Source organism: Lissotriton helveticus, chromosome 8 (genome assembly GCF_964261635.1).
Source record: "Lissotriton helveticus chromosome 8, aLisHel1.1, whole genome shotgun sequence".
NCBI lineage: Eukaryota > Metazoa > Chordata > Amphibia > Caudata > Salamandridae > Lissotriton > Lissotriton helveticus.
Window position 1 is genome coordinate 257,385,064 of NC_136069.1, and position 26,040 is coordinate 257,411,103.

The 26,040-nt window shown below is 44.7% G+C and overlaps 1 protein-coding gene across 2 annotated transcripts in view; it reads left to right on the forward strand.

The window, feature by feature from the left end:
- Positions 1–26,040, forward strand: part of DYNC2H1 (dynein cytoplasmic 2 heavy chain 1) — a 1,763,151-nt gene that overhangs the window by 412,330 nt on the left and 1,324,781 nt on the right. For both annotated transcript variants that reach the window (XM_078657019.1, XM_078657020.1), the window contains exon 25: positions 11,632–11,802. In XM_078657019.1, coding sequence (XP_078513145.1) covers positions 11,632–11,802 — 171 coding nt within the window. The remainder of the gene's footprint in view (positions 1–11,631; positions 11,803–26,040) is intronic.

Below are 26,040 nucleotides of genomic sequence, written 5' to 3' on the forward strand. Positions count from 1 at the left end.
TAAAATAGAGAGGTCATGAGGGAGCTTTTCCATAGTGTTGATTACCATTTATATTCCATGATACCATTTACCACAATAGATGCGAGGGTACCATAAGGTTAAAAGTGCACCTCAGCATCCTTGCCTCTCACCATTTTCAGCCCGAGAGGGGGGGTCTTTAGTTTAGAACCATCACCATATCACCTTAAGTGAAAGACCATAGCTCAGAATGACACCTAAATGGGAGCTCTACTCAAAGGTATATTGGTAACAGATCCTACAGACAAGGCCTCTGTCATAGAATCTAAATCAGGCAGTAATATTTTGCTAATGTGTATAGAAAAGAGCAAATGGTTGCCATATAGGTTTTTGTAGGCTTATACCTAAAAAAAACTATTAGTGAGTTATTACCCAACTGGATTCCTAGAGTTCAGATCAAATGTTAAATATGTATGTCTGAACTTGTTTTCTAAACATTACACTTTAGACGCATGATAAGGCCAGCAGTAAAATATTTGCTGGGTATGGTTTTACTAGGTAAGGATAATGAGATAGCAAAGCAATCTACCATTACAGCAAGTAAAAGGGTGATATTGTTGTATGGTGGTAAAAGTATGCCAAACCATCATAGTACTTGTGTTTCCATAAGCTATGCCTTAATTTCCTTAACTGAATGCTGTAGCGAGAGGTAAAGTCTAGCCAAAATGTTAATTTCCATCAATTCTAAATACAATGCTAAATGTGAGGTCTTGTGGAATGTGGAAGAAGTCCTTCAAATGGAATTCTGAGTCCTGCCATAGCACACTCCTTAATACAAATGACAGTCCTTCAGCACTGGAAAAACCCCTACGGACAACAGTTGATTGTCCATTATTCATATTTCCGTAATATGTAGTAGATGTAGTGACAGTCGCCCTCTTCAGATTTCGTCTTGGCAGTCTCTCCTTTAGATTGGCAAGATGCAGAAAGTTATATTAAATATCCATAAACTGATTGGGATGAAATTTGTTAACATATTTTACCAGGAAGATGGTTTTAACCTGAAGATAGCTGTAGAAACAATGTAAATCCTCAGACAGTTTCTAATACTCGCCCACATTTCTGGTTGATATTATTGTCACAAGAGGAAAATTACTAATAATCAAATATTTGAAAGAAAAGTTGCAGCTCATATGGAATCAGTGTCTGTGAGACCATGGTGATCTCAAACAAGGGAGGCGGCTTATTTCCCTATTTCTCCAGCATCATAGCTTTCATATAGTAACATGCTTGAATAATTCCCTGTTGTCATGTTGGGAATCCCCAGCAACTTTAAATAGCACTAAACTGTGTTAAAATAGACATAGGTCACAACAGCAGTATATTTGTTCAGTAGCACATCCACCTTATTTGAAAAGACCGAAACTTCAGGCAATGAGATGGAAGTCCTAGCTCTCCTATTCTCCTTAGAACCTACCATACATATCTCATATGTCTACTGCACATTCTGTTTGTGGGAGTCCTTGTGAAGAGCTCTACTCTAACTTTTCATTGACTTTTCCTGATACTTTCTGGCTCTCTTTCAGAATTTTACCATTCAGATTCTAGTATACCTATTCTCTTTGAAGGTTCATATCTGCTGTTACCACTGCCCACCCTTTTGTGAATTCCAAATGTACTAATGTTTGTCAAAGTGAACAATCTTCTACTTTGGATGGTTGCCTTGTACCATAAAATGTAAGAAGGTGCATGTAAATAGGAATACTTACTTGAAGATTGGTATGGATATTCAAAGTTTATAAATGTAATAAAAATATCTATTATAGAGAAGCAACATTGCAGGTATGTCATGGTTCATGACTGGACTAGACTAATTACTTCCCCATCTTTGACTACTGTTTTGCAGATAAATGCCTTTATATTCCCCAACTTCACCACAACCCACCTCCCTGCTGAAGGTATCTGTTCTCTTACAATCCTAAAATAAATTTCAGCTTGCTGATGATTGGGTCAGAACGGCATACACGTATGCTCTTTAACCTCAGTGTGTGACTTGAGTATTCAACTGGCAGTAGTGGCAGAAAGCATATAGGTTTTTTAGGATTCCTTTAAGGAGAGTGTTTCATGGTTTCTGTCTAAGCTGGGTTGGAAGCTCTTCTTAAGCTATGCGCTAAGATTGTTAAAATATTTTGCTTCAACGATTGAGGACCTTCTTTTATCCAATGTGTTTAAGTGTGTCACTGGAATTGCGCACATGTTCAAGATATGTCATTTAGAAAGAAAATCATGTGTTTTATTTGGCCCTTTAAGGATATGGATCATGGGAGAACTTCGAAGTCTTCTTCCTCAAAATAGCTACTACTGCTACAAATCTTGTTGCAGCTTTGACTACCACTGCTACTACTATTATTATCAATACGTAAATATTGCTATATTTGTATATGGATTGCCAGCAGTAACAACTGTAACCTTAAATGCACAGTCAACTCAAATTTGTGGGAGCTAGGGGCCGGATTCACAGAACTAACTTAAGACAAAATCCTAAACTTTCTACCATTTTGGCATTCACAGAAGGCACTTACTCATTTTGGCATTCACAGAAGGCACTTACTTATTTCGGTATTCACAGGAGTTAGGACTCCTAACTTTAGGACTCCTAAGCTGAGATAAATCTTAACTTTAAGACTTTCGATATTCACAGAAGGCATTTAGGAGTGCTAAAGTTAGGAGTCCTAACTTCTGTGGATACCGAAATGAGTAAGTGCCTTCTGTGAATACCAAAATGAGTAAGTACCTTCTTTCAATCAGGCCCAAATGATTTTTCTCAGTTTAGGAGTAGTAAAGTCAGGAGTCCTAACTCTACTACTCCTAAATTGAGAGAATTCCTAACTTTAAGACTTTCGGTATTCACAGAAGGCATTTAGGAGTCCTAAAGTTGGGAGTCCTAACTTTACTACTCCTAAACTTTACTACTCCTAAACTGAGAAAAATCCTAACTTGAAGACTTTCTGTATTCACAGAAGGCATTTAGGAATCTAAGACATCAAGGATCTGGGACGGTATTCGAAATATGTACTTGTTTGTCCGGGAGAGTCCACTTCTGTTATCTAAACTTCAATGAAGAATCTCAAGCATCAAGGATCTGAGACAGTATCAATCAATCAATTAGTCAGAGTACTTGTAGAGCGTGCTACTTATCCGTGAGAGTCTCAAGGCGCTGAGGGGAGGGGGGGCTGCTACTGCTCAAAGAGCCAGGTCTTGAGGAGTTTTCTGAAAGCGAGTAGGTCTTGGGTCTGCCGTATATGGGTAGGGAGGGTACTCAAGGTCTTGGCGGCAAGGTAGAAGAAGGATCTGCCGCCGGAGGTCGTTCGTTGGATGCGGGGGACAGCGGCGAAGGCGAGGCTGGCGGAACAGAGCTGGCGGGTGGGGGTGTAGAAGCTGAGTCTGCTGTTCAGGTAGGCTGGTCCGGCGTCGTGGAGTGCTTTGTGTGCGTGGGTGAGGAGCTTGAAGGTGATCCTCTTGTTGACGGGGATCCAGTGTAGGTCTCTCAGGTGGGGGTGATGTGGCTGCGGCGGGGGGCCTTGACGATCAGTCGGGCGGAGGCGTTTTGGATGCATTGTAGTCGTCGTATGTGTTTGGCTGGGATTCCTGCCGTAGTCCAGTCTGCTGCTGACGAGGGCCTGTGTCACTGTTCTTGTTTCGGTCGGGAATCCACTTGTAGATCCTGTGGAGAATTAGGAGTGTGTTGTAGCAGGAGGAGGAGACGTCGGTGACCTGCTTAGACATGGAGAGGGAGGAGTCGAAGATGAATCCTAGGTTGCGCGCATGGTCGGTGGGTGTTGGTGCTGTTCCCAGTGTGGTCGGCCACCAGGAGTCATCCCAGGCTGAGGGGGTGGGTCCAAGGATACCTCTGTCTTGTCCGAGTTCAGCTTCAGACGGCTGCTCCTCATCCAGTCGGCGACGGCCTTCATTCCCTCTTGGAGGTTGGTTTTGGCGGTGTGTGGGCCTTGGTGAGGGAGAGGATGAGCTGGGTGTCATTGGCGTAGGAGATGATGTTGAGGTCATGATGGTGGGCCACTTGTGCGAGGGGGGCCAAGTAAACGTTGAACAGCGTCGGGCTGAGGGATGAGCCCTGGGGGACGCCGCAGATGATGTCGGTGGCTTTGGATTGGAAGGGTGGGAGGCGGACACTCTGGGTTCTGCCGGAGAGGAAGGACGTGGTCCAGCCAAGGGCCTTCTCTTGGATTCCGGCTTCTAGGAGGCGTGTCTTTAGAGTGCGATGGCAGACCGTGTCGAAGGCGGCCGACAGGTCCAGGAGGATGAGGGCTGATGTTTTGCCGTTGTCTAGTTGGCGCCTGATGTCGTCTGTGGCGGCAATGAGGGCTGCCTCGGTGCTGTGGTTTCATCTGAACCCGGACTGGGACGGGTCCAGGATGTTGTTGTCCTCCAGGTGGCGGGCCAATTGCCTGTAGACGATTTTCTCAATGACCTTTGCCGGGAACGGGAGCAGGGAGATGGGCCGGAAGTTCTTGAGGTCCTTGGGGTCTGCCTTGGGCTTCTTGAGGAGGGTGTTGATTTCGGCGTGCTTCCAGCTTTCCGGGAATGGTGCTGTTACGAAGGAGATGTTGATGACCTTCCGTAGTTGGGGTGCGATGGCTGCGTCTGCTTTGTTGATTACGTGGTGTGGACATGGGTCTGACGGAGATCCAGAGTGGATGGAGTTCATGACCTTGAATGTCTCGTCGTCGTTGACGTTGGACCAGGAGGTCAGGCGGATGGCGCTGGTGGTGTTCACAGGGGAGGTGGAGTCTGGCGTAGTAGGGGCGATCGTTGTGTTGAAGCTGTCGTGGATGTCAGCGATCTTGCGGTGGTAGAAGCTGGCTAGTGAGTCGCACAGTTCTTGTGAGGGTGGGATGTCGTTGGCGCTGGGGTTGGAGAGTTCCTTTACGATGCTGAAGAGCTCTTTGCTGTTGTGTGCGTTGTTATCCAAGCGGTCTTTGAAGGAGGATCTCTTGGCTAATCTGATGAGGTGGTGATGTCTGTGGGTGGCGTCCTTGTGGGCTGCGTGGTTGTCCGGTGTGCGTTCATGGAGCCATATTTTCTCCAGTTTCCGGCATGTGCGTTTGGAGGTCTGGAGCTCATCGGTGAACCAGGTGGCTCTCTTGCTGGCATGGCTGTTGGCGGGTTTCTTGAGCGGGGGCGAGGGTGTTGGTGCAATTGTCGATCCACTGTCTGAGGTTGCGGGCCGCGACATCTGGGTTGGTGGGGTCGGTGGGTGGGTTCTGGGCGAGGGTGGTGATCAGCTGGTCTTCGGTGACTTTGCTCCAGCAGCGGCGAAGCAGCTGTTGGGTACCGTGGTGCGTGGTTGGTTTCTTGAAGGTGAAATGGATGCAGCTGTGGTCGGTCCAGTGGAGTTCGGTGGTGTGGTCGAAGGCGACGTGGGTGCCTGTGGAGAAGACGGGATCCAGCGTGTGGTATTCCAAATATGTACTCGTTTGTCCAGAGGAGTCTACTTCCTAAGGACAGACGCTTTTGATCCTGCCCATGGCAGACACTGGTTGCTACCAGGTTTAATATAGTTGTTGTTAAACCTGTGTATCAAGGATATATAATATAGGATCTTAAATATATTCGTTCCTAATATGTAGATGCCAATATTCTCAGTACTGTGGTCCTCTGCATTGTGACTGCATCTCAATAGATATCAATTCATCTTTCCCAAAGTCATTGTTTCGTCCGATTTCTATATCACACAGGTTTCTGCAACACCGCTCACGTCCCCACGATAAAAAACGACAAACGAGTACATATTCTGAATACCGTCTCAGATCCTTGATGCTTGAAATTCTTCAATGAAGTTTAGATAACAGAAGTAGGCTCTCCCGGACAAACAAGTACATATTTGGAATACCGTCCCAGATCCTTGATGTCTTAGATTCTTTGTTGAAGATTAGTTAACAGAGATCTCTGGGTAGAGAACAAGGTGCAAATATATCTAAAGGGTCCTGAAGAAGGTGGCTCCGATTGTCGTTGCATGCCACCGAAATGCGTTGACCAAGTCTTTTGTAAAATCCTACTGAATGTAGTAACCCTGTATTGGGCAATAGATGAAAATCAATTAAACGTGTCAACTTGTTAGATATATTGTTTTAGGATTGGAATGTGTATGAGGTGTGAGTGAGTGGTTTGGCTGTGTTGGATCTCTACCCAGGAATGAATGGATTATAGTGTGAAAAATAATTGATGCATTATAGATCTCTGATGAAATTTTTGAATTTTTTTATAAGGTTTTATGCTGAAAATAATAATATGAAAAATAGTATTAATAGAAAAAAGTAATATAATAAAAAAGAAAATGAGAAAGTAAAAAATGTTTTTGGTATTTGGTGTTGCCCATGTTGGAATTCAGTGTTTGAATCCTTTGATAAAATAGAGAGGTCATGAGGGAGCTTTTCCATAGTGTTGATTACCATTTATATTCCATGATACCATTTACCACAATAGATGCGAGGGTACCATAAGGTTAAAAGTGCACCTCAGCATCCTTGCCTCTCACCATTTTCAGCCCGAGAGGGGGGGTCTTTAGTTTAGAACCATCACCATATCACCTTAAGTGAAAGACCATAGCTCAGAATGACACCTAAATGGGAGCTCTACTCAAAGGTATATTGGTAACAGATCCTACAGACAAGGCCTCTGTCATAGAATCTAAATCAGGCAGTAATATTTTGCTAATGTGTATAGAAAAGAGCAAATGGTTGCCATATAGGTTTTTGTAGGCTTATACCTAAAAAAAACTATTAGTGAGTTATTACCCAACTGGATTCCTAGAGTTCAGATCAAATGTTAAATATGTATGTCTGAACTTGTTTTCTAAACATTACACTTTAGACGCATGATAAGGCCAGTAGTAAAATATTTGCTGGGTATGGTTTTACTAGGTAAGGATAATGAGATAGCAAAGCAATCTACCATTACAGCAAGTAAAAGGGTGATATTGTTGTATGGTGGTAAAAGTATGCCAAACCATCATAGTACTTGTGTTTCCATAAGCTATGCCTTAATTTCCTTAACTGAATGCTGTAGCGAGAGGTAAAGTCTAGCCAAAATGTTAATTTCCATCAATTCTAAATACAATGCTAAATGTGAGGTCTTGTGGAATGTGGAAGAAGTCCTTCAAATGGAATTCTGAGTCCTGCCATAGCACACTCCTTAATACAAATGACAGTCCTTCAGCACTGGAAAAACCCCTACGGACAACAGTTGATTGTCCATTATTCATATTTCCGTAATATGTAGTAGATGTAGTGACAGTCGCCCTCTTCAGATTTCGTCTTGGCAGTCTCTCCTTTAGATTGGCAAGATGCAGAAAGTTATATTAAATATCCATAAACTGATTGGGATGAAATTTGTTAACATATTTTACCAGGAAGATGGTTTTAACCTGAAGATAGCTGTAGAAACAATGTAAATCCTCAGACAGTTTCTAATACTCGCCCACATTTCTGGTTGATATTATTGTCACAAGAGGAAAATTACTAATAATCAAATATTTGAAAGAAAAGTTGCAGCTCATATGGAATCAGTGTCTGTGAGACCATGGTGATCTCAAACAAGGGAGGCGGCTTATTTCCCTATTTCTCCAGCATCATAGCTTTCATATAGTAACATGCTTGAATAATTCCCTGTTGTCATGTTGGGAATCCCCAGCAACTTTAAATAGCACTAAACTGTGTTAAAATAGACATAGGTCACAACAGCAGTATATTTGTTCAGTAGCACATCCACCTTATTTGAAAAGACCGAAACTTCAGGCAATGAGATGGAAGTCCTAGCTCTCCTATTCTCCTTAGAACCTACCATACATATCTCATATGTCTACTGCACATTCTGTTTGTGGGAGTCCTTGTGAAGAGCTCTACTCTAACTTTTCATTGACTTTTCCTGATACTTTCTGGCTCTCTTTCAGAATTTTACCATTCAGATTCTAGTATACCTATTCTCTTTGAAGGTTCATATCTGCTGTTACCACTGCCCACCCTTTTGTGAATTCCAAATGTACTAATGTTTGTCAAAGTGAACAATCTTCTACTTTGGATGGTTGCCTTGTACCATAAAATGTAAGAAGGTGCATGTAAATAGGAATACTTACTTGAAGATTGGTATGGATATTCAAAGTTTATAAATGTAATAAAAATATCTATTATAGAGAAGCAACATTGCAGGTATGTCATGGTTCATGACTGGACTAGACTAATTACTTCCCCATCTTTGACTACTGTTTTGCAGATAAATGCCTTTATATTCCCCAACTTCACCACAACCCACCTCCCTGCTGAAGGTATCTGTTCTCTTACAATCCTAAAATAAATTTCAGCTTGCTGATGATTGGGTCAGAACGGCATACACGTATGCTCTTTAACCTCAGTGTGTGACTTGAGTATTCAACTGGCAGTAGTGGCAGAAAGCATATAGGTTTTTTAGGATTCCTTTAAGGAGAGTGTTTCATGGTTTCTGTCTAAGCTGGGTTGGAAGCTCTTCTTAAGCTATGCGCTAAGATTGTTAAAATATTTTGCTTCAACGATTGAGGACCTTCTTTTATCCAATGTGTTTAAGTGTGTCACTGGAATTGCGCACATGTTCAAGATATGTCATTTAGAAAGAAAATCATGTGTTTTATTTGGCCCTTTAAGGATATGGATCATGGGAGAACTTCGAAGTCTTCTTCCTCAAAATAGCTACTACTGCTACAAATCTTGTTGCAGCTTTGACTACCACTGCTACTACTATTATTATCAATACGTAAATATTGCTATATTTGTATATGGATTGCCAGCAGTAACAACTGTAACCTTAAATGCACAGTCAACTCAAATTTGTGGGAGCTAGGGGCCGGATTCACAGAACTAACTTAAGACAAAATCCTAAACTTTCTACCATTTTGGCATTCACAGAAGGCACTTACTCATTTTGGCATTCACAGAAGGCACTTACTTATTTCGGTATTCACAGGAGTTAGGACTCCTAACTTTAGGACTCCTAAGCTGAGATAAATCTTAACTTTAAGACTTTCGATATTCACAGAAGGCATTTAGGAGTGCTAAAGTTAGGAGTCCTAACTTCTGTGGATACCGAAATGAGTAAGTGCCTTCTGTGAATACCAAAATGAGTAAGTACCTTCTTTCAATCGGGCCCAAATTATTTTTCTCAGTTTAGGAGTAGTAAAGTCAGGAGTCCTAACTCTACTACTCCTAAATTGAGAGAATTCCTAACTTTAAGACTTTCGGTATTCACAGAAGGCATTTAGGAGTCCTAAAGTTGGGAGTCCTAACTTTACTACTCCTAAACTTTACTACTCCTAAACTGAGAAAAATCCTAACTTGAAGACTTTCTGTATTCACAGAAGGCATTTAGGAATCCTAAAGTTAGTACTCCTAACTTCTGTGAATACCAAAATGAGTAAGTGCCTTCTGTGAATACCAAAATGAGTAAGTGCCTTCTTTGAATACCAAAATGGTAGTAAGTTTAGGATTTTGTCTTAAGTTAGTTCTGTGAATTGGGCCCTATGTCAAGTGCAATGCTACCCTTCAGATGAATGGGGAGTTGATTGATCAATGCACCTAGAAATGGAATGGTCACACAGATTCACATTATTTTATTATATTAAATATAATGCATTCACTGGAATTAACTGAAAAGTGTATGAATAATTTGACTTGATATAGACAGGTGGTGGTGAAGTGGTGTATTAACCTACAGAATCTGGTTAAGTGCAAAAAGCAAACAAAAATAGTTAAAAGTAACTGAGAACTACCCCATTGTAAACATCTGCATCTCATAAGCCCAGTTGTTTGGCTTAATGTTGTGAATACTTTCTTTAAAAAAAAAATGTTTTAGGCCCTTGATCACAGGACCTGCTGTGAAAACACAAGAGAACTCGGCGGAAGGGGGTGCATTATTTATATGAACATTGTTGAATAGAGATAGACTAGACTGTTAATTAGCTTTACAGTCCGGACTATTCTCTCCTCATTGTTGGGAAGCTATTCCAAACTGGTGTGGAGATTCAGGATTATCTTTAAAACAGTTGCCCTATGTTTAGGGAGCCTTGCAACTCCACGAAGATTTAAAAGGTATGAGGCAGGACGTGTGCTGGGTTACAGAATTCTGCAGCTCTTCAGTGTGTACTTTGTGAAAGCCACTGCTAAGATTGCTGTAAGCTCTTCCAAAGGGTTTTGGTGACTAAGCCCTCATGGCCTACATGATCCTTTTAGAATAACATGTCCGTACACTTCTTCACTTCAGCCTATTAGCAATTAAAAAACAGACTACTGGCCATTGACCGGATCTGGTGTGCAGGTTCCAGTCCTATACACATCTCCAGTGTTCATACAGTTCAGTGCTTCCTGTAGTGACTACATGTATAGTTGAATGTGTTTTGAAAAGCAGGCAATGTTTACATTTCTTTGTAGAACATTGTAAATTGTAGGGCTAAACGTTCTTTAATCTCCCTTAAAGCCACCACTACCCCAGTCCAGTGGACTATAGAACTCACCTGCAGGAACCTTCTTTTTTTAAAGATATTTAATGGACACCCTTATTGTAATGGTTCCTCATCCAAGTTAAAAAAAAATATTAAATTGGTAGAAAACAATGGGTGTAAATTGCTTTAGGAAAGGCCATAACACGGACATTCATGTGAATGCTGAAACAATGTGTACAAACCCCATTACTAATTATAGAAATTTAACGTCTGATTCACTAAAGTTTCTGCGCAGATGAAGGTATAGTGATCTATGGGCAGTAATTCTCTGATCTTGAGTCAAAAAATCTAGGCGACTTTGTTCACAGATCTTAATTTCTCCTGCATATAACTTGCCAGTTTTGCAGATTATTTGTCTGAGTCAATCTTTCACCAAGGAGTGGAAAGGCGGGAAATCCTTGGTGTTTTCTGACCATCTGTAAACACCCACTAATGTAGGTGCTCGTTGGTACTTTCAAAAATTTTTCAAATCCTTTCCCACAATGGATGTAAGTTGTACACTAACATATTTCATGAGGTTTAAGAGACGTGATTTCCCCAAGGATAACATTCTGATGTGCAAGAAGGAAACAATAATAATGTGCTAGACTAAGAGGTACCTCTGAAATTTATTTGCCTAAATTTCCAGGTGGATTCTGTCAACTTTCAAAATGTTCAAATTGTTCAAGTTGTAGTTGTTAGGCAATGCTGCATGACTTTTGCTTTTAGTTTCGTCCAGTTAAAACTTTAAACACAAGATTGTAGACATTTTTGGTGTAATGTCAGAAGAGCCCTGATCGCAATATAGTCCTGTAGCTGTGTCTCTTGGAGGAGTGAAGCTAAGTTATTGTAACAACATCTATTTCCAATGCGCTTAGAGACCTGTAGGTGATTGGGCGCGTTATAAATCTAAACTAACAATAACAATAACAATAACAATGTACACTAAAATGTCAGCTCTCAGATTTTAGAAGTGACTCGTTTTAAGATTCTCTGAGGATAAATGAGTACGGACAATTGAGTTACAGTTTCACCAAAAGTTATTGACTGGAATAACTACTGTGTTGGTTATTGTTGCAGGTGAAAGTTCATACAAAAAAGCAATGTTTATCTGAGCAATCTAGTAAATTGTTTGTATTATTAATCCATAGATGGTAGTTCCTGTACTGAAATATGTCAGAGGTGATAATTTGTCCCAAGATCACTGGCTTGATCTCTTTCGACTCCTTGGACTTCCGAGAGGCACTAGTCTAGAAAAGCTGTTGTTCGGTGATCTACTGAAAGTAGCAGATGTTATTGTGTCAAAAGCAGCGGAACTTAAAGTAAGATTTCCTTTCTTATTGTTAATAAGTAAATTGTATAAATTGAATTTCATTTGATTGTATTGTCTTTTAGATTGAACCAAAGAATGTTATCTTTCATATTTATCTACTTGTAAATAAATTGATAATGCAAAATAATAAACATGTAACTTGTGTGTCTGTGACCTTATTGTCACAAACTGAGAATACTACACCCTCATCCCCAAACAAATTCTAAAAGTCCATGAGCTTTAAAAATAGTGGAGGGAAATAATAATTTGAATAGTTTGTAGATGAAAATAGTACATATGCATGCCATTCATCTACAACTGTGAGAGAATGTGATTCACTTCTAAGGGGCTTTTTGATATTATCTTGCCAGTTCTTTATTTAATGAAATTCCTCTTTTATTGCCAGCCTTGTTTTTCTCATAAATTCCAAAAGACTCCAGAAGTGTACAGATGGTTAACATTGCTATGTTGTTACTGGAAGTGATGTTATCCTAAGTATGAAAAATGCTGCTTCTGTTGCTCCCTATCCAGCCTGTTCCTTTACTGGATTGTGGAACTTTGTTTTTATTTAATATTTATTGATATAGCACTTCAGAGACCCTGATTGAAGTGGCTGACCACGACGTAGGTTATGAAATTGCAGAGAGAGATAGAAGCACAATATTAGTATTTTTGTATAGATAATGTGTTTACAGAGAAAACAACAATTTACACTAATACATAGTAGTGTTTTTCAGAAGAGAGACTAGTAGTGTTCCATGAAAATATCACTGTTCATATGACAAAAGTAGGTGAAACATATAGTTAGGGATAAATGTAAACCCTTGTTTACATGATATGGGGGAAACTAACCTAAATAAATCAGAAAGGCAGTGCTAAAAAAAGGTGAACAGAGAAGCAGAGAAAGAGAAAAGAAATAGAGCTATAAAAGGAGAAGCGTGCAAAATTAGAGGAAACTGGGATTGATCCAGTCATGCTTGAATAGTTTTAAGGTAAGTCCTGCTATGAACTAGTGCTGTGTATGTTTAATTTAAAAGTCATCTTTTGTTAAGCGTTTGTTTCTACTCTGGTTCCTTGCCTGTCCAGACCAAAAGACTCTGTCAATCAGAGGCCTGATAAATATGCTAGGCCCTCTGAGGGCCATAAATACCATCATAAGGGCAGAGTTACCGTCATTTTCAGTGTTACTTCTAGGTTGAAGGCCATCTACTAGTCTCAGGCTGTTGGTACTCTTGTCAACACGTCAACATGTGATGCTACTGAAAATTGCTCTTCAAAGCTTCACAGCTTATACAACAAAAGTCATTCTCCACTCCAGAATGAGAACCCCTTAACCCCTTTCCAGGTGCCAGATTGGATCGGAAAATATTTTCTTAGGTATTCCAATTCTCTGTTGTGGGTTTCTTTGGACCTGTTCAGAATTTCAGGCCCACTGGTTTGTAATACTAACATTATTTACAAGGTATGAGCTATGGAGTTGTTTTTTCTCTCTTTTACTCATCATCAATCTGCCTGCTTTGTTTTTTAAACTTCACTTCATTGACGTTTGATTGATGTATAATACAAATATGAATTCAACAATGATTAATTGGTAATAATACAACTATCAAAACACTTCTCCTTAAGAATATTGACCCCCAAAACTCAAATCATGCATCCCCACTCCCCAAGGTTCCCCAACTCCTCTTTCCCCATCACTGGTTCAAACCCACAGAAAGCTGTTGGAGCATCTTATAGCATTGATACCATACTCCTATTCTGACCTCTCGTGTCAATCAATAGATATTCAAAGATTCACACCTCTAAATCTTGGTTGGCATGTCATCTTTCTGTTCTGTATAGCAATGTGCATAGTAATGGGGTGCTACAAGCCAAGGATATGCCCCCATGTTAATCTAATAGGGTTGTTTTTCCATTGACATTGCATCTCATACTTTTATGTACCACATCTCTGTTAAGGACCCTGTGGTTCCCATGCCGGCAGTTCCGAACCCTGCTCCACAACCTTTGAGAGGACCAGTTCCTGGGTCCGGACCAACGCCGGTTGCACCTCCACAGCGACCTTCCCCGGTGTCGCGCCCGGCGGCGAGGTACTCGGAGGCCCTTCCCCGATCCTCATTCCCGATGACACGGAGCTGGTCAAGCGTCCTCTGAGACTGGCACCGAGAGAGCTGTGTGGCTCTATGCCGTTCTCTCTGCCCTAATCTGAAGGGTTAGGGATGGAGGAAGAGAATTGGGAGGGGGAGCAAGATACTTAGAAATCCCACAGCAGCAAGACCTGGACTGGTATGAGGAATTAGGTGACGCCAGTGGTCTGGACACCTCCTTGGTCTGGCATGCTTTCCTCTCCTACCTTGGCTACGGAGGAGGGGGCAACTTTTGCTGTGGTGGTGCGTAGGGCTGGGGAGGGCCTTGACATACAGCTTCCTACAGTGGCGGTCAAGACGAACGTGTCGACCGAGGTGCTGCAGCCTGGGGTCACGAGCTTGGAACCCCCACTGCCTTACAATGAGGCCTTGACAGGCCTTCTGGTGACATGGTCCAAACCCAACACAGGGGTTCTTGTGAATAGAACGATGGCTCGCCACCACCACCCACTTTTCCTCACCACCCACCCCACTCCCCAAAGCTTGTTAGACCAAACTTCCACATCCTGAGGCACTTTCCTGTCCCCACCCCGGACAGGGTATCCAAGAGGCTGGAAAACTTTGTGAAGAAAATGTTCTCTACCACCAGCCTAGCACTGCAGTCAGTGAACACCGCATGCCTCTTGGGCCATTACTCCCATTCTTTATGGGATACTGTTGCAGAGATTCTGCACATACACAGAACTATGCGCAGGAAACCAGAACCTCGGTGTGTAGTGGTGTTACAGAAAACCCTTCTCGGTGCCCAGAACCCCAATCCGACTAGCTATAGTGTCTCATTTGTTCTCCGTACTACAGCGAAGCTCCCAATGATTAGACATCCTTGGAACATATCACTCCGGCCCTCTCAGGATTCACGGGAAGAAGAACACTCTTTCGTTCAAACACTCATACTTGTCCACAATGTGAGTAAACAGAGACACGGTATAGTTTAAAATGTTTATTTTAACTAACGTGCTTTATAATGCAGTACACAAGCCAATACTAGCAGCAAAATGCATACGAACAATTTAATCAGCATGGTTACAATTCCATAAAGCACAAAAGGGAAAATCATATTATAATGATAGTGGAAACAGGATTACAGCGCCTTACCACCCTCCACGTGCTATAAGCTAGTTTATTATAAGTATAGAAGACCTCTAGGCTTTGTCATGGGTACCCCATACATCCAAGTTTAGATGTAAGGAATCACATCTCAGGGCAAGCACAGCTCTTCTTCGTTGGAAGGAATTTCTCCAAGTGCCTTTTCATGCATGTATTGCCATATTAAAAGCACTCGACTTTCAGTAGTGCAGCTGTGTTCGATGTTGTGTCTGTGGGCGTGGGACTGACCAAAGTGAATCAACAGCATCCATTGTTTTTCAACCTTGAACACGCTGTGCAGACGAGGACAGTGTACAGCTAAATGTGTGAAAAGCAGACAGTTCTCATGCGAGAATGCACCAGCAGTCTATCCACGAGAATAAAGCCATGTAGTAATGGGTGCAAAAGCGGCAAGATGGCTGCCAAGCATATACTAACTAATGCTAATTTAGCAATGTCTGCAGTTAATTCCATGACCTCACTGCAATACGGTAGCACAAGTGCTGCCCCGAGTCTCGAAGGAGGACCGTATTCTACTCTCCTGAACTATATCAGTTGGGAGAGACGCAGCTTAGTTTGCCATCAGATGTGGCTTTGACCCAACGGACTTGCTAGGTAGAGCGATTTCCACGACAGTTGCAGTTCATCGGCCACGACTAGCTGAGAACATCTGGTTTTTCACTCAAGGACTTGCGGGCCACAGCCAAGTCTTTCGGCCTCACTACTGCCCCCAGGGCTCAATCCAATTTTTGCTCCTTTCATGGCTATGGAAGGGGCTACCAGCGGCGCCAACCCTATTCCGGCCAGAGGGCCCACAAGTGCAGCAACATCTGCGGGGCCGTGAATGCGGCTCACCCTAGCCTTGTGGGTCAGGGAATGAGAAGTCAAGCCAAGCGACCACCCCTTCCTCCACTGCAAAACCTTCATAGTCCGATCCCCCAGGGCCACTCTCGGCGAGTTGGTGGCAGAATACGCTATCACTTCCACCACTGGCAAAACATTGCATTGGACAGGTGGGGGCTGCAAATAGTCCGGGAGGGCTATTCCCTCCCCTTAGAGACTGCTCCTCTCTCTATGCCCCCAGCATACGATCGGCTGACGGAGGATCACCTTGTTTTGCCCCGCGAGGAAGTCAATGCTCTCTTGGCCAAAAGAGCAATAGAGAGGGTTCCCGGACCTGAAGTAGGCAGTGGTTGCTGTTCCTGCTACTTCCTGGTCCCCAAAAAGGACAAAGGCCTTCGTCCTATCCTAGACCTCAGAACCCTAAATATCTTCCTCATAAAGGAGAACTTCAAGATGCTCACGCTTGCTCAGGCCCTGTCTGCCCTGGACCCAGGAAACTGGCCTTGCAGGATGCCTACTTCCATATTCCCATCCTGCCTGCCCATCATCGCTACCTGCGGTTCACAAGCACTTTCAGTTCATGCTGCTCCCCTTTGGCCTCACCAGTATCCCTGAGGTGATCACAAACCTCATGGTGGTGGTCGCAGCTCATCTGTGGAGATCTGGGGTTCCTGTCTTCCCCTTTCTCCACGACTGGTTGTTGAAGGCTGACTTGTCCTAGGCAGTCGTCTCCAACCTCCAGACGACAGCAAACCTCGTCTGGAGGTGAATTCGATGGGGTTCAATATCAACGTGCCGAAGTCACACCTGACTCCCTCTGAGTCGCTTCATTTTATTGGGGCGGTTCTGGACACAGTGCAGTTTCGGGCCTATCCTCCAAACGGTCCAGGATATTCAGGCTACTGTACAGATGTTTCAGTCTCTATCCTGGGTTTTGGTGAGACTGACTCTGAGGCTGTTGGGCCTCATGGCCTCCTGCATCCTGCTAGTGACCCATGCACAGTGACACATGCAGAATCTGCAGTTGGACCTGAAGTTCCAATGGGCACAGCATTGAGGAAACCTCACTGACCTGGTTTCAGAGGACACTGCGATAGATCTGCAGTGGTGGGTGATGGACCACGAATGGTTTAACGGCAGACCCATCTCCCTTCCCCTCCCAGACCTCACAGTAGTGACAGAGGCGTCCCTTCGGGCTGGGTTGGCCATCTGGGGGAGGCGGAGATTGGAGGACTCTGGTCTCCGACGGAAGCCAAGCTCCATATCAACCTGCTAGAGCTTCAGGCGAACCAACTGGCACTAAAAACCTTTTTGCTGTCAATAAAGGTAAGGCTTGTTCAAGTGTTCATAGACAACACTACCGCCATGTGGTACTGCAACAAACAGGGCAGAGTGGGGTATTGGAACCTCTGTCAAGAGTCCCTGCATCTCTGGACTTGGCTGGAACGTCGGGGCATTTCCCTGGTGGTTCAACACCTGGCTGGTTCTCTGAACGCCAGAGCAGAGAAGCTCAGCAGAGGGTGCCTTGCAGATCACGAATGGCTTCTCCAAATGGATGTGACACAAGGTCTCTTTCAGCAGTAGGGAGAGCCTTGGTTAGATCTGTTCACCACCAGAGAGAACAAGCAATGTCAGCTGTTTTGTGCATTGGAGTTTCCAAGGCAGCATTCTCTCGATGACGTTTTTCATCGCGAGTGGAGCTCAGGCCTCCTATATGCCTTTCTCCCCTTACCACTTCTGCCCAGAGGACTCAAGAAGACCAGGAGCACCCAGGTACAAGGTATTCTTGTGGATCCGGACTAGACACGGAGAATTTGGTACCCCAAGCTTCTAGACATGATCATGAATCCTCCGGTCTTGCTGCCCCTTTGGGAGGATCTTCTTTTGCAGCAGGGGGGCCTCCATCCGAACTTGTCCACTCTCCGCCTCCTTACGTAGAGATTGAGTGGCAACAGTTGACAGCTTGTGACCTTCCTCCTGAAGTCTGTGAGGTTACCTTGGCATCTAGGCGTCCCTCTGCAAAAACAGTATACCCCTGCTGATGGAACAAGTTTTGTAAATATTCTACGGACCGGTCTATTGACCCTTTATCTGCTCCGTTATTTGAAGTCCTTCTCTAAATACTTTCTTTGGCCCAGCAGGGATCTTCTCTGGGCACTTTGAAGGGCTACCTTTTGGTCCTTTCTTCTTTTCTCCAGCTGCCTACTCAGCCATCCTTGCTCAAATTTCCTATAGTACAGAGAGTTTTGAAGGGGCTAACCCATTTGTTTCCCCCTTCACCTTTTATCATGCCACAGTAGGACCTTAATTTGGTGCTCACCTTCTTGATCTGTTCACCGTTTGAGCCATTGCATAACTGTCCTCCGGTTGCTCACCACCAAAACAGCTTTTTTGGTGGAAATAACCTCTGCCAGAAGAGTCAGCGAACAACAGGCGCTATCTTCAAAGCCTCCTTACCTGATTACCTTTCCGTATAAGGTAGTACTCCGGACAAGGGCATCGTATCTTCCTAAGGAGGTAACACCATTCCATCTGGGACAATCGGTTACCCTGCCTACCTTCTATGCGCCTCCGCATCTTTACAAGGAAGAGGAACGTCTCCACCGTCTGGATCCAAAAAGAGCATTATCGTTCTACCTCAATCTAACCAAAGAGTTACGGGTGTATGACCAATTCTTTATAGGGTATGTGGGTGCAAAGGTATGTTGTGCTGTCCAGAAGAGGACTATAACCCAATGTGTTATCCTCTGTATAAAAATGTGTTATGCCTTAGCGAAGAAGGAGACGCCTGAAGGGCTTAGGGTCCATTCCACAAGGGCAGAAGTGGCCACCACGGCTCTCCAGTATGGTGTTCCCGTTTCGGATATATGCCAAACTGCCACGTGGGCATCTCTGCACACGTTTGCCAGACACTACTGCCTGTATTCCTAGGTTCGGGGGTGCCTCTTTGGTTGCTCTGTTTTACATCATTTTCTGGTCTGAACCATTCCTCAGGCCCTCCTCGAGCATGGTGTTGCTTGGGTATCTGTTCAAATGTATGGAATCTGCGGCTAGATGTCTATCAGATTGACAAGTTAATTACCTTCGGTAACACCTTATCTGGTAGAGACATGATCTAGCTGCAGATTGCTTACCGACACACCAATCCTCCACGTTCTGCGGAATGGGGTTTTAAGTGTCAGGGATGCCCCTTCAGGGCCCTAGCTGTTTGTTTTTTAACACACCACGGTCAATAACTTCATGGCTCTGTGCTTTTGGTCTGGAAAGCCGTGAAAAATACTCACGTCCGCGTGCCAGAGTGGCGGTTATATTGTCAATGTGGACGTAATGATGATGACAACGACGACGTCACGTGGAGTCGAGTGATGCCACCTACCGGCACTCAGGGGTACTGCTGTGTAGCATTTTAGGATCCAAGCGTAATTTACCGATTCACTTTGCCCTTATATAGGCATAGAAATCATAACCATATTTAGACATAGCCCATGCAGTCCAAATGAAGTCATGGCTACTTCCACTCATTCCAAAAAGCCACAACGATTTCATGGAAAAGTCGGCTTCAGCAGTCAGGGACATCCCAATGCTTGAATATTGATTTGTCCAAGAATTCATGGAGTTTTCAAAGAACTACCATTCCCTTGGGGTTCCTTGATGACGTTATTATGTCTGACTTTACGTCAAACTAGGCACCTTCAAGGTATAAATATGCCTACACTTGCCCTAGCAAACACACAGTGGTTCGGAGCAGCTCGACTATCTACTTGCCCGACGCAGCTCGCTACAGCAAGTGCCGAAGGAAGCCGACCCTCCAGCTGACGCACTGAGAAGCTGTCCTTCCTTTCGCTGAGAATCCAGCTCCAGTGTTTCCAAGCTCCCCTCGCGGGGTGTTGGGAAATCGAGTCCCGAGACAGAGATACCAGACCTCCTTCATTCTAAAACCAAGGTACGGAGCTGATTAGACCCTAAGAGAAATCTTGGTTAGATTCTTGGCAAAGGAAACTAAACCTATGCTACACCACACTTACTTCTTCCCTCGTACTAGACTTAGGTTAGGTACATTGGGGTATGCGTATTTTAGAAGCACCAGTTGAGTACATTTAGCCTTTGTTATTTATGTATGTATTGATCTATGGTTTAGAAACCATACAATGCTTTTACAGTATTATTTCATAATACTCTTCTTACTGTACGCATTATACCTTGCAACCAGTTTTACTATTGTAGCAATTCACCTTACTTGCATGAGAAAGAAGACTGTTCAATAAACCCTTTTATTGAAAACGCCCGTCACTCTATTTTCTCTGCACCTCTGATGAAACGAAGCATGCACGATTGACTGAGTAAAATATCTATCTATTGTTTCCACGACTCTGAAGATCAGTTTTATTCTTTGGGAAACAAAGTTGTCATGTTTATGCGGTTGTCAGAAACGAATCCCTTCTTGTTTATTCGAGAAAGTTTCTAGTGACCTCTGAGCTAGCTGGCACTCAAAATTAAGTCTATGTAAAAACCTGAACGGCGGGTCGGGGGCAATCGATATTTGCCCGGCGGTATTGCCTCTGTGACCCTCTAGTTATTTAATCAATGAAGAGGCAGGCGCTGGAGACTGGAAAGCAGGAAACAAGGTTTTTTATTCTCTCCGGAGGAGAACACAACGAAACGGACAGAAGGTATCGTTCTGAGGTGCTCTAACTGCATCCCTGAGGCCTGGCCTCTTATACACAAGTTTATGACTTTATTGTACATTACACATTCATGTTAAAGCTTTGATGTATGAAAAAGACATTCCCGGAACTCCCTTTGAGCCCGTTCCCACACACATTTACAGTCGAAGTCCCCACCCTAGTCACAACAGGTGATGAGTATCACGCAGCTGGATATTCCGCCGATTCACGGAATGTGGGGGTTTGATCGGATCTCATGGAGTGGGGGCTTTGATCAACCCGGGGATCCTTTGATGGGGGAAGCTTTCTATTGTACGGGGAGGGGCAAGGGATGGTATCGGCAGAGCTGGGTGTCGGCCTGGGAACGGGGAAGACAAAACGGGCACACGGGGAAAAAGGGGGTTTGCATCTAAGGGCCGGAGATCATGAAAGGGAAGCAGGGAGGTGTCGCGCTGGGAACAGGATGAGGGCCTGGGGCAGAGCAGCGCCGAAGAGGGGTTTATGACTCAAGGCAGGTGCAAGCAGGGGGTGGTCAGCGTGCAGGCTTAGTGAAGGCGAAAGGCTATGTCAGGGGCCAGCGGCATGCAAAAGGGTTCGTTCTGATCGGGGCATCTAACAAAATGGCGGGCGCGCACGGCAAAAAGTGTGGCATCAGGGGAAGAGGCAAGATGGCGCAGATAATGTTCACCAAAACGTACTAATTTTCAACAGTCCTCCCTTTAACATATTCAAGACATCTTGCTGGTTCATTTTCTACTTGGTTCTATTGTGGTGGGCATGAGAAAGAAAATGGTAGGAACCCTAGATGAAAAGAGTCGTAAACAATACAGTTTAACATTTCTAGTTTTTAGGAGGTGAGCCTATTTGATAAACTTTGATCAATTTGTTTAGCAGGAAAGTCATAGGAATGCAATACAAAAACGATTCTGTAGCGAGAGCAAGTATTTCATACAGGCAGGTGATTACATATATATCAGGTTCGGATTGGAGCATGATCAATACAAGGGCGGCTGGGAGAGAAATGAGGTCTAGTAGAAACGGCGATTGGGGATGTCAAATGTTCTTTGCTGCCTTTCGTTGGCGCTGTTGAGCACCGGCGGTGGAGCTACGAGTCCAGCTCGGTTCTAAGTTCTGCGTTGCAGGGCACGACCCTTTCCTCGCGTTCCTGGTCGGAAAGGTCCCTTTCGCCCTGTGTCCTTTGAGGTGATTGTCAGAAAGTTCAGATGGAAGAAGAGCGTTCAAAAACAGTCCATAGGGTAGGTCAGAGGAAAAGGGGGATGGAGCAAGGCCAAATTAGGAACAAACTAGGGGAACGAGAGACTTCCAATAGGCGAGCGTGTGACCGAATTCAGAGAGCGGGGACTTGTCGACAGACACTGGACATCGAGCAGGGGCATCAGGTCGACCCTTTCTTCTCATGTTGTCGAAAACAGTGCCTCGTCCTGCAGCTCTTTTCTGTCGTGGTCTCGCCTTGGCTAATGTCGCAGGTGTTCCTCAGTCTGCAGTCAGGCCTCGTGCTCCCACATCCGGTCCTTCTCTCCTCCAACAGCAGTACCCTTAAACAAGTTGAAAAGACAGTCTTTAGAGAATTTGCAGATGAAGATAGTCAAAAAGTCTATTTCTCTCCCAGCTCCAGGCAAAGAATGAAAAATGCCCGTTATATTGGTGTTCACAACTGGCATATGAATGACCGGTGACGGGCCTGTTGGATTTACTATGACTTTCCTTTACAATTATTTATTACAGTCACGACAGTTCATCTGATGGTGACCCACCTTCGTGAGACGAACCTGGCAGAGATATGCTGTTCTCTAGAGTTTTACATTTACAAAGGGTACTGTGAGTCGTCAACATGGTACTACACAGGTATTTTGCTGAGAGATGAACATGGCTAAACATTTCCTTTCTATCGATGCATCCTGCCTTTCAACTACTACGGGGTTCATTTCGATGATTTCTTTACCTTGGACTAGTCTGTTAACCTTGTAAAACATCGCTCTGGATCCTACGTAACCTTTTACAGCCCGATTACTTAATTAGGAGGGACAGGGGTTTTATGGGGAACAACCAGGGACATAGGAAACTTGTGGTAAGGGCATAAATCGACCCACCTCTCACGACCGGAAATGAGGGGTAGTTTCATAATTCCAGTTTTTGGGCGGCTGATATAGGGGGGGTAACAGGGGTGATCATTTTTCTGATTTGGGTATTGTGACAATTCGGGGCGGGGAGGGTCGCGTATTCTGAGGTCCTTGTTTTATACCATAGGAGCCGTTGACATGTAGTTCCCTTATTTCGGGTCAGATTAGGGAACCTCTGTCGTCTTACCTGTCCTTTCCCTTACGGCCCAACCTCGGTTCATTGGCTTCTAGCGGAAAAGGAGAGGTAATGACGCGGTCTCAGGGTGATTGTATTAAAGACAAGTTTTTGTGCAAATACTGACGGTATTTGAAGCCAATTAGGTGGTGTGCTAGGGGTGGCAGTCTGCCAATTTCGGGGCTAATCACTCGGAAGAGTGGGAGTAAAAAAAATAGAGGGAGAGAGAGAGAGAGAGAGAGAGAGAGAGAGAGAGAGAGAGAGAGAGAGAGAGGGAGAGAGAGAGAGAGAGAGAGAGAGCGTAACGGCAGGCTAAATAGTACACGTGCAACAGAGAGGGTGGCAGTGTATTCAAGAAAGGCTATTTAGTGCATTACGCAGTAAAGGGCATTCACGGGTCTGCGTTAGGATCTTGTAATCATGCAGTTTGAGCATTAGACAGGGTAGAGGGGACGTGCTTTGAGAAAAAGGAAAGAAGAAAGGAGGTACCATGTTGTCGCACTTCTCGCATTCTCGGTCCTTCGACCAGTTGGGTCGACGCCTCAGTCACACACACACATTCCCTCACAGTTTCGCATCATACGTGACATGGGTTCATTCGTTCGGTCTGGTTTAAGGGTGATCGCTTTTTATCAGGTTGTGCTAATTTTTCGGGTTTGTTCGATACGTGAGCAGTTTGCAGGCGTGCTTAGACACCACCTTGCGGCGCTAGTCCGCTTCGTGTATTAGACATGGCAAGGCTTCGGATCTTCGCCACACCTCGGCTGTAATTTCTGATGTAACCTGCAGAGGGAGGAAAAAAAGGGGGTGGGGGAGACAGCGTTCGCGCACATTCAAATACATGGATTCATAAGTCCTTTACTTACCTCTTACTCGTCTTTCCTCCTCGGGGCAGGGTCCCCGGGGATACGGTTTCTGGAGTCGAGGGGGGGTAGTGTGTCCATATAGGTCGTGTGCGGGGAAACGTAAAAAGGAAACCAGAGGTGCCTAGTGCGAGGTATCTAGTCAAAGGATGTATCTCACTATCGGGATCCTCAAACCTCTTTCAACGCTGTGGTGTTCTAAGGTTCTTCGGTTCTTGGGTCAGCTCCGTTCCCTGATACTTTGGAACGTTGTATTTTATCACATTTACATTATTTCATTTCACCCTCCCTTTACATTCCTTCATTTACACCGTTCGTTTTACCCATCCTTGGAAGTCAAGGTCTTCCCCTACGCGAGAGTTCATGGGTCAGTCGCGTACTTTGAAGGCGGAGTGTCGTGTTGTCGATCCGATCCGTCCTCCAGGGCTGGGCAACCATCTTCTTTTAACCTTAAAGAGAGAGCAGAGTAGGGTGCACAGAAAAGAACTTTCCCACCGATCCCACATTTTTAAAATAAAGCATGCAATACCCGTCCATAGTTTCAAAAACTTTATTTTGCAAAATCATTTCAGCATGTGGATTATGAGGGTGCGGTCGTATTTGGCCGGTCGTGGCAATGGCTAAAGTGCGTACAGTGGGGTGTCGTTTGCGGCAATAAAAACATCGGAAAGTTTGACTCATTCATTTGTAAGAAACTAAAACGTCTATTAATTGGCTGGGGGTTCGGGGGCATTTATTTTCATAATTTAGAAGCATAATCATAATGGTTGTAATCAGATTTCCTATATGCATACCGTACGTGTACGTCGTAAATGAGGTTTACATCAGTTATAAAAAAATATAATACATTTGTACATTTGTAATCAACGTTTGTAACGGGGATCCTTTCATACCGTTCGTCGAGTGAGTTCTCCTTGTCTTTTCTAGCCAAGTGTACAAAGGATCATATAAAATCTCAGAACATCAAGTTTATATTAGTGCGAAGGAACACCACGAGGTGTTCGTAAGTTCCGATTGATACCAGCGCCATTTTGGGCGGGGCCGGCTCAGTCCGGAAGCAGCATCAGGGGGAAATGTTTCCCATTACTGGCAGTTTGGACCAGAGTCCTTTTCGGCAGTTCTAGAATTCATGCTAACAGAAGGAGTGGCAATGTCATGTTTGTTTCGTTGGCGATCAAGGCAGCCGTCCCTTACCGGAAGCCTGCAAAGGCCGAAGGTTCCGCCGGGGACCTTTGTAGGATCTTCAAGGTTGTGGAGATGCTGTCGGAGATGGGGGCTCGTGCTCCAGGGGGCAAATGTTCGAGTTATGTTGCTGGTCAAAGTTACTCTAGTGGCCGGGGCCCGCCTTCCAGCGGACCCAGACGCCATTTTGAGGCCCTACAGGGGCCACTCTCGTCGAGTTTGCAAGAGCGGGAGAGATCCTTCGGAGTGAAAGGAAGAGGTCTCTGTTTTGTGAAAGCGGGACGTTCGGCTGGGGTGCAGCTGTGATGCCCCCACCTGGGGGGCGAGGGAGACTGGTTCGCATCGTCTCCTTCTCCCGGTGCACTCCAGGCCGCTCCTTTTCATCGCCCCGCATGAAGGTTTCTCCACATCCGGTGTTCCCCAAGACCTGTGCTCGGTGCTGTGGGAGTATGGCCACCATTGCACGTTCGGTGCTGCGCAAGTACTGGGGTGCCACCATGGTGTGTTCGGTGCTGTGGAAGTATTGGCACCATCGCCTGACTGGGGGTGTTCGGCGTCGGGCCGGGGGCTGGGAAACCTCCTATCGGTGGAGGTGGGAGAGGCTCGTCCGCGTCGCCTCTCCCTCCCAGCCCAACTTGGACAAATTGTTGTGGAGGTACGTGCAGGACATCCCGCCGTCCAAGGCTGCTGCGGCTGTGACGGAAGAGAAAAGGAAGAGGTGCCTCGTTCTTCTCTGGACATGTGGCGGGACTGCTTAAGTCTATCCAGGCCCGTTGCGGCTGGCTGAAGAGACATGTGGCGGGACTACCTACAACTGCCCAGGCTGCTGGCTCCTGCTTCTCCTCCGGCTCCCCCATACGTTAAGATTTCCTGACCAAGAGTTGGCGGTCGGGCCCGCCTTATATGGGTTGCCGTCGGTTGGGCGTAGCCGTAGCCCTGCCCTACTTTGGAAGGTTCCAGAATGAGGGGGGGGGGGGCGAATGTTCTGTTTGACTTTCATTTTCTACAGTTTACCGTTATTATTCCCTGTTTGTTGTGCTAAATTAAAAGTTCAAGTTCATTAATGGTCTACGGATTTTGTTTTACCATTTCTTTCTTTTCAGGTTGTTTTTATGCTAAGTTTCTGCTAACAGAGGTTGAGTAACAC